The sequence below is a fragment of the Mesitornis unicolor genome, unplaced genomic scaffold (assembly GCF_000695765.1).
Source record: "Mesitornis unicolor isolate BGI_N332 unplaced genomic scaffold, ASM69576v1 scaffold409, whole genome shotgun sequence".
Classification (NCBI taxonomy): domain Eukaryota; kingdom Metazoa; phylum Chordata; class Aves; order Mesitornithiformes; family Mesitornithidae; genus Mesitornis; species Mesitornis unicolor.
This window is the reverse complement of record NW_010207998.1, coordinates 72,956-82,239: the sequence shown is the minus strand read 5'-3', so window position 1 is coordinate 82,239 and position 9,284 is coordinate 72,956. Positions and strand designations below refer to the sequence as shown.

General features: G+C 47.7%; 1 protein-coding gene across 1 annotated transcript in view; it reads right to left on the bottom strand.

Annotated features, from left to right (window-relative positions):
• Positions 1-3,635: 3,635 nt before the first annotated feature.
• The window catches only part of IL13RA2 (interleukin 13 receptor, alpha 2), a 13,031-nt gene continuing 7,382 nt past the window's right edge, over positions 3,636-9,284 (bottom strand). The window contains exons 5-9 of the mRNA XM_010192336.1: positions 7,663-7,847; positions 6,492-6,649; positions 5,498-5,642; positions 4,729-4,831; positions 3,636-3,723 (exon numbers count right to left, since the gene is read on the bottom strand). Coding sequence (XP_010190638.1) covers positions 3,636-3,723; positions 4,729-4,831; positions 5,498-5,642; positions 6,492-6,649; positions 7,663-7,847 — 679 coding nt within the window. The remainder of the gene's footprint in view (positions 3,724-4,728; positions 4,832-5,497; positions 5,643-6,491; positions 6,650-7,662; positions 7,848-9,284) is intronic.

Here is a 9,284-nt window from a genome sequence, read left to right as displayed (position 1 = left end):
CCAGAAGGGCTGTGCCTCTTTATGTCTTTTCAAGACCTAGGTACTCCCCAGAGCTGCAGTGGCTCGAGGATGGGTGCCGATGCCTGTGCATGCCCTGGGATGGGTGCCGAGGCCCACAATGGCTCAGGGATGCAGGAGCTGATGCCAGGATGAGGCGGGGACACGCAGAGGGGCACAGTCCCCGCTTGGCTAAGCCCCCACTTTGAGCCGATGGGGCATTTCTGTGGGTGCTCAGGGGCACAAGCGTGAGAGGGAGGGCAGGGGCAGAGGCTGATTTTGGCTGGCACATGCCATGGGAGACACGGCCGTGGTTGGTGCGGCAGTGCTGGGCCACGGCCACAGTGCCAGGAGGCACGAGTGGTCATGATACCTGGCACTGAACAGTGGGGCGAAGGAGTGACACTAAGAGAACAAAACTCATCTGTTTTACAGTGAGAGAGCTATTGTCCTCTCTTTTCAATTTTCATGCACTAAATACTGAATTCTGGAGGAAAAGATGCTGGACCTGCTCCCCTCCTTCTCTGCGTCCAAGCACAGATGCTGACACCCAGTGGCCATGGAGTTTCCAGCACCTGTACGAGATGGAAACCCTCAGCAGAGATGCCTCAGCTGGTGAGATACAGCTTCTACCTTTGCATTTGCTCAAGTTCGGGAGGAGTAAAGAGCTCCTGAGAAATGCCTGCCTTGCTTTCTGTCTTTCAGCCGTTGGCAGACTGCAGTGGTTGAAACCACTTCAAAATCTTGTATTCAGAGGGCAGTCAGAAACATGAAAAAGATATGAGGCTGGCTAATGAGGAAACAGAAGGTAAACTGTTTTTTCAAATTATTCTCTTGTTGGCAGTTTGAAACTAGACCTCACGGAGAGAAGAAGGGCAACTTTGTGAGTTCAGAGACCTTGGCATTTGCCTTCCCTGTTTTGCTGTTTCCCAGAAGCGGTTAGAATGTGACAGATGCAAATTGATTTTGCATTTCCCTGCAGCATGCACAGGACTGTGCTTTAATATGTTTGACAAGTATTGACATTCTCTAGGGAAAAATCTCTGTAGGAAAGGTTGGTTTTTATTCTTCAATAAATGGCTCTAAGACTTTATCAGTCAAAGACAGAAAAAAGACCCTGAACTCAAGAGTATGCCAAGGAGTTCTCTGCGTATTCGGCAAAGACACATGAAGCTAAGATGGTAAGAACAGCAGGTAACCCAGACGTGAGCTGGGAATGGTAAGAGCAGAGTATGCCAAAGGAAAAAAGCACTTTACTGAAAATATTAATTATGGACTACAGCAAATGAATTAAACCACTGTAGTGCAAATGCAGTGTGAAAGAAATACGTGGTTAGTGTAGATCCATAAACACAGGGGGAAGAAAAGGCATACTAGTGAAATTCTAGCAAGGTTCAGGATGTTAGGAAGGACTAGCCGCTGGCCACCTATGCTAATTAAATTAATCCTAATTAAATCTTGCACACGTTGCAGATGTGATGCTGTGAGAAATCAGGGTGGGGGGGTGCCTTGTTGCTGCTGTGAGGACCCTCTGCGGGGTGCGTTTGGAGAGTGGGAAGTCCCGTTCCAGCTCAAGCCCAGCTTTCCTCACCTAAACACTCCAATAAAGCTGGAGCCTACTGTAAGTAGAAGTACTTAATTTATCACTCTGTTACTAGGCAGGTTTCTAGGCAGGCTTCAGCCTAACTTTTATTTTTTGCCATTACTGAAATAGCTCTGATCTTTTTTGGGGTGAGTTCTAGCTGCGGAGGTACAACATCTGTTCCTTCGCCACCTCTTACCTGTGCCTGTTCTCTTTAATTATTTTTCCCTTCTTACCTCTATTTGGACAAAATTGGACTAGAAATGTTAACCCAGGTTATACCCATCCAGTAGATCAGGTTTGCCACCCCATTTGGCCCACTCCAAGTGCCCGTGCCCTGCATCTGGCCTGTTGTATGAATCGAGCATCCCCTTGGCTTGCTCTGATGAGCACATTTTGGAGATGTCTGCAGGCCAAATCTCCCTGAGCTGAGGCTGAGGGCTACTTCTGGGCCAAGCCAGCTTTAACCCAGCTTTCCTTCCCTCTCTCATGGCTCCCTTCACCTATCAGTCCATGCCTTGCAAGCCCAGCTGCCTTCCCCAATTCTAATGTGCTGCATTCATCAAGGTAAAACACAGTATTTCAATGCCCATTGCATGCTCACACATATTTTTAAATGCGAAGCCATCCCATGCTGGTTGACCAGAAGCCCCAGGAGACCGTAGAGGCAGAGGTTGTGTCTCATCAAAATGACAACAGCCAGGAAACTTCATTTCTGCTCCAGTCTCTGCATAGACCTTTTTTTTTCCTGGTGCTTTCCTCCTTTGGTTGCTCCCCAAATAACATTGGGTTATTGCCCATTTAGCAGCTGAGGCAGCTGATACTGAATAATTTTGCAATTGGATGTGTAAGACAGCACTTGGTGTGTTGTTTCGTGCCTGGTTGGATTAGCATGGCTCTTTACATAGCTGATTGACACAAACTTGATTTTCTCCCTGAGATTACACTGTTCACTAGAAATTCCAATTTTGAACAAATGCTTCTGCAATAAAATATGTTTTCTGGGTTGTTCAGATGTAATGAAAGCGCACTGAACCTCTGGGTTTTAGTTGGTTAGTTCTTTGACCAAAAAGAAAACCAGAATGGGCTTGGAGGACAGTGTCTCAGCTACTGCTGATTTTTAATTCTGTTTTTAATGTCATCATAGGGAATGGTTCCTTAAAAATCAGTCAGCAATTTCATCAGCTGAATACATCTTGGGTGCTTCATTGAATTCTGCTACCAGTGCCCACTTCCTAGAGAAGTTCCCACACTGCCTATGCCAGAGTAACCCTCGTGCCTCTGCAGCATCTGTCCTTTGCAGTAGCTGTGATCATGCCTTTTTACAGCAAAAGTCTCTCTCAAGGCCTCCCCACTTCAGCTTTGCAACAGCTAAGGCATATCAGTTAATGACATAAATAGCTCAAGCGGCTCACGTTCAGCATTTACATGCTCTCAGTAGGCTGAGTGTTTGGGGAGTAGGAAGAGGTGGTGAGAACAAGGTGGGGTACAGTGGCTGGAAGCCGGTGTTTGTAGCTAGCGTTGTGTGTGAGGTGTTGCCCTTTGGTGTGTCCTGGTGACAGATTTCTACAAGAAACAACAACAGCAAGGAAAATACAAACCAGAGCAACGTGTTATCTTTATTCACAGCAGTTTCCACTGCTGCCTTTTTCTCCCTTGTCCTGACATCTGAAACAGCTTGCTCCAGAGCCAGTCTAAAACTCTTCCAATGTTTTCCTGGGCCTGTTGAGGACTTGAATTGCAACCACTAGCCTTGCAAATGGCAGCGGGTAGCAAAGACCCGCATGGGGTATAGAAAGCTCCAGGCTTCTCGGCTGTCCTTGGGATGATGTTCTCGGAGCAACCCATCAAACACAAGTGGCACAGCAGTTGCAAGCAGAGTTAGCATCTGGCTTTCTTGCTGGGGACCTGAAATGGGCACAGACTGTTATTCCCAGCACTGAGAGACAGCTGGGGACATGCTACAGCATCCCTGTCACACATCACCCCATCCCAGTGGCAAGATGGGAAGCATTTGCTTTCCACTGTTTTCTTGCTAGCATATACACTTGGAATTTCACGAACCAAAACGTTTGAAAGGTGGATGCAAAACAAAGATACAGCAGTTGCAAGCAGAGTTAGCATCTGGCTTTCTTGCTGGGGACCTGAAATGGGCACAGACTGTTATTCCCAGCACTGAGAGACAGCTGGGGACATGCTACAGCATCCCTGTCACACATCACCCCATCCCAGTGGCAAGATGGGAAGCATTTGCTTTCCACTGTTTTCTTGCTAGCATATACACTTAGTTTGAATTTCACGAACCAAAACGTTTGAAAGGTAGATGCAAAACAAAGATGAAGGACTGCATGTCTCAGACTCTGCACAGGTGTTAATTCATCCCTGAGGACAACGCTCTGTGTGACCTGGTCTGGTGATCCTGCTCTGGCAGGGGTTGGACTGGATGATCTTTCAAGGTCCCTTCCAACTCCTGAGATTCTGTGATTCTGTGAATGCGAAGGTATTTCTATAGTCAGTTCTCCCTCATCAGTGATGCCTCAAAAGGTGTATTAGAAAAGCTACCTACTTGCTTAAACTATATGGCCGTAAGGAAAAGATAATAGTTATCAGTACCAGGGCATCAGTTGTCTCTAAGTGATCCTTCAGACCTGAAGAAAATGTCATCAGTACCAATAATTTGGATACGGGCAAATTCATCCACTGCGTCTGCTTTCCCCATGTGCCGTCACTGAGATGGATGCAAATGACTGGGATGGGAGCACAAAGAGAATGAGGCCTTAGACCATAAAAATGGCACTTCTTTAACACAACCAGTACAAATCTCTTCTGCCTGACTGGTCTGGGGCAAAATAATGGCATTATTTATGCTGCTGTGCAGGCAAGTAATTTTGGTCCACTTACCAGAAGCAGTCTGGGCTTGTTTGAGCAGGATTTGGGTCTCTGCTGTGAGTTTATGGGTTGTTGTGAGGCATTTCATATCAGAAAAAGCCACACTGACAATATTGTTTCCTGAAAATAAACTGTTGTCCAGTCTTAGAGCATCTATGGATGTTTGGGTCTTAGAACAGAATATGTTGGTTCATTTATAACTGTAGTCCGAGACACCCACATAAAAGCACATTGCATGGACAGGATGCCTTGGTGCTTACCTTTTCTTGCACTGGCCAATCAACATAAATATTAGGAGGCTACTTGACAAACCCAGAATGACGGGAATGAGGATAAATAGCTGCTTGTCCTCTTTTCTGGGAACTGCAAAGATAAATGATAGCAAATAAGAAAATGCTAGCTTCCACAACAGCTCATATCACCTCTTACAAAGCTTGGGCTCAGACACAAACTCCATGTGTCCAGGTTTGTCACCCTACTGTTATTTCTCTGTTTATTTATCTATTTATTAAAAACATATGCCAAGTATCTGTTACCATATGCAGTAACATACTCCTTCAAGGTCACAAACGTAATACATATATATGTAGCCACTGCTATGTGCCTCTTCCCTGCCTTCTGCGTCTTGCCCCAGAGCCAGCGCACACGAGGGCAGCCCTATAGAGCCTATGGGGTGCAAAGGCCCTGATCCATGCTGTAGGGCAGCCAGGGGGATGACCTGCAGAGAGACTCTGAGTGCCACATGCCATCTCTCACAAAGATGTCCCATCTCCATCACAGCTGTCCCCATACAGTGGGGAAAGGTGCTGGTGCAGAAGTGTTAATATTTTTGGGCTTGCCTGCTAAGTGCACTGGAGGTGCAAAGCTGTGGGAATGGCTGTGCTGGAGTGGGTTGAGAGTGTAAGTAAACCACGGTCCCATCTCCAGTCCTGGACACCAGCAGATGCCCGTGGTAGCCATCAGCGCATGGTCAGCAAATGAACTTTATCAAGGATGTAAAAGAAACGCTGGTTACTTGGGGTTTCATACCTGGGAAACACTCCTGTGTCCATTCACTCCAAAAGCCTTGGTCAGCACAGAAAATATTTGTTCTTCCCCTGACGCGAACACATGAAATGCGGCTTTGATTTGCTCTGGAAATTGTTAAAGCAGTCTCCATTTGGGTTGACACAGACTGAGAAACAAAGCAGAGAGAACAAATGTTAAGGGATTACATCCCACCGCAGTTGCTCTCTGGCATGACTTGATATTTCTGAACATACTCTTCAGGCTCTGCAAACCCTTGGATTACATTTTGGCAGTTTTAAATCATTTCATAATAGTTTTGGACCAGCTAATGCCCAATAAGATGATTGTGAAGATGAATCTACCGAAAATACATACGTTCTGGGGGAGACCACCATGCATGTTGCCACTTATGCCTGTTGATTTATGGAGCCTTTCATTAAATTAGCTAAGATGGCTCATGTGTAGAATATGGCAATTAAAGAAAAAAATATGTCCTTCAGATGTTTTCTGTGATTAATTAGTTCTTGCCATTTTTGCTATCAAAACTGCACCTGGATAATGCACAAGTTAAAAGCACCATGCATAAAAGCTGTACTGTGTCCCAGGCCACTTCTTTATAGAGGTTAGAATTGTAGCTTCATTGGACCAATTTCTGCCCCATATTCTGAAGAACAAACCACAACAACTTTTCCGTTTTGGCGATGGCAGCTTTCTGAGATAACAGGCAGGAGGCCTGAGAAAGCGATTGCTCAGGGGCCAGCGCTGGGATCTGTTACAGCCAAAGCAAATGTGGTGGCTGGAGGTCAGGCTGTTAAGTAGGAGCACGTGTGGTGGAGCAGCGGGTCGGTGCTTCCCACCAGCAGCATCAGCTAACATCTGCACAGTCCACGCACAGGGTAACTAACACACCATCCACAACTCAGTGCCAACCCCGAATTTCTGGCATGCCTCCCCACTGCCAGCCATCAGGCAGGGCTCCCCTGCCCCTTCCCCTCCCCATGTGTGTTGTCCCTACCGCCCAGGCAGCCTTGGCCTGCCCCCGATCTTCTGCCAGCTGGACCTCGTACTCCAGGCACTGGGGCGGTGTTTCACCACGCGGCGGGCTCCACGTCATGTGGAGCTCCTCAGACGCAGACATGGACACCACCAGTTGCTCTGGGGGCGAGGGCTTTGCTGGGGGAAACACGGAGAGAGAAGGTCGAGAGGTGCAATCAAACAGCTCCTGGTGGGAAAGGCTTCAGTTCATCCCCGCCAGCCTCTGCCCCTTGTTCCTGTTGGTGGGATTTCTGAGCTCCCTTCGTTATCGGTGACGATGCTGCAGAAGCAGGATGTCACTGAGGCTGGAGGTGGGGATTGGGTTATTTTAACCTGACACGTGGGCCAGGCTAGGGCCTTGCTCTGCACTGTGGTGCAGGAAAATGTGGAAATGCTGGGGTGTGAGTGTTGTGCTCAGCAGCACAGCCAGCCAGCCCTCCCGTGCCCTGCAGCGAGGCACCACAGCAGCATTGGCCTGACACTCTGCATCCCAGGGGAGGCTCTGGTTTGTGTCAGGTGCTCAATGCCACACATGAAGGACATGGTAACACTAATTGAATTCAGAAATCTTGCTTATTAGCCCAGTGGCTTAACTGGGGCACCAGCTGTTTATCCTCCTGATATTTACATGTGGGTAAGTGCATCAGCAGTGCCCAAAATAAAGACCAAGTAGGTGTATTGGGTTATATGCCATGCTATGGCAGACCCCATCACACCTTGCATGCAATTCTTCCCAGCCCTTTGCTTGGTTTGAACGATAAAGCCCAAAGATCTCTCTTGTGCTTGCAGAAGTGGAGCAACGGTTTCAGGTCGAGCAGGAATAAATGAAGCCACCTCTGCGGCAGTGCTGCTAGAGCTGAAAACCCCATAGCTGCTCTGCCATCTCTCCAGCAGACCATTTATATCCAATGGTGTCCAACTACCGAGCGCAACACTCAGAGGCACCCACTGACCCGCCTGGGTACAGAGTGGCGTTGCTCGCCTGCAAACACTGCTGGAAGTCCACCCAGAAGGGCGGGCGAAGTCCACCCAGACACATTACAGCCACCCATCTACAGTTACACAACTTTGTTTGAAATCCCTTGTGCAAAATGTGACCCTCGGGTGCGTGGTGGCCATGCGGGTCCCCAGAGCCCTGGTGCCAGCATTACCTAGGTTGTGGAGGCGAAGGGTGACGTACAGCGGCCGTAGCAAGGTGGCTGCTGCCGAACCATTCACACAAATGCTCAGATCCTTATATTCTGCCTGGGTCAGATTTTGCAACGTGCAGCCGATGTTTATACCATGATCCTGAATATAGTCATCGCACTGCGCTGTGTGGGCCAGCCCCTCGTACCTAGCAGGGTATTTGGAAAACAAAGAAAAAATAACAAGAGCAATGGCATTTGGCCTTTTTTTTTTTTTAAGATTGGACCTAAGCCTTGAGTATCACCTATACCCACCCACCCTTTGCCTTTCACAAGTAATCCAAAGCACAGTGTTAGGCATTGGTCACTTGGACTTCTGCTATGGGAAAAGTGTGGGGAAGGAATAAAACCAAATTAGCATGCGCAGATGGCTTCCCAGGTTGGTTTGCAGGCTGCATCAACCTCTCCCCAAGCCCATTCCTGGAGCACAAGAGGCCTCACAAGGTGCCAGTGTGTGAGTGGAGCTGGGGCAGGATCTGGGCCCTCCTCATGGAGACACCCATCGTCCCATGGAGCACTAACGGCACCATCAGCCATCAACTCTGAAGCTGCAGAAATGTACCCTCCCAAGCCAAAAGTGCAGCAGTTTGTGGCAGGTGACGTGTGCCATGAGTGTAATGAGTGTTAATGAGCTGCTGGGACTGCACCTAATGAACCACAGGCGTCGAGTGAGGACGGGGTTTGCTGGTGCTTTGCTATGTGCAACGACAACCCTGTCCTCTCAAACTGCCTCCTGCCTTGGGGGTGGCCTCCCCAAAGCTCAGCTGCTGGCCCACTCCTGGCAGTGCCAGGTTGTGTTTCCAATGGCCCTGGCAGAGTCCTGCTGGGTTGGTGTCCTGGGCTCCCTGGTGACCCTGGCACTGGGTCTGTGCTCCACACCCAGTGAAGTTTCCCCTACACAGCACATCATGCTTGGGGGAAAGCTTCATGTGGCAGCGCTAGAAAAATTAAGTGACAGGGATCAAAGGATGCCATAGCTGTGTTCCTACCTGCTCTCCTTGTACAGTGGGACCCAAATCCAAATGTCTGACAGGCAGTTAAATAAGGGTGGGTTTGTTGGGTGGGTTTTTTTTGTGGTTTGTTTTTGGTTTGGTTTGATTTTTGGGGTGTTTTTTTGTTTGTTTTTGTGGGTTTTTTTTAGAAACGAAGCATGAATTTCCATGGTTTCCTTCAAGCAGACTTTTGTTGTTAGCAAATTGTTTTTAACTCACTGTTTCTGCTTTGAATACTATATCCAAGAGCTACATGAAAACTATTCTTTGAAAAAAAGCAGAAGTGGTTTTCTACACGTAGCCCAAAGGCATGAAACCCAGTGATATCCTAACGTCATCCTTACCATAGCATCATAGGAACTGAAGCACAAATACAGCATTTACTTTCTCCAAAAACGTTCAGTCTAGCTTTGTTTTTCTTGGAGAACAGAAACATTAGGCAGCAGTAGAAAAGAAACAACTGAGAAACATGCATTATTACTACCTTTTCACAGCATGTTTGCTGGTATGAGACGTGCCAAGGCTATGAAAATATATTTGAAGGGTAAAACTGGGAGTTGCCAAGAAGCCATGCTCTTTGTATAGGGTTCACTG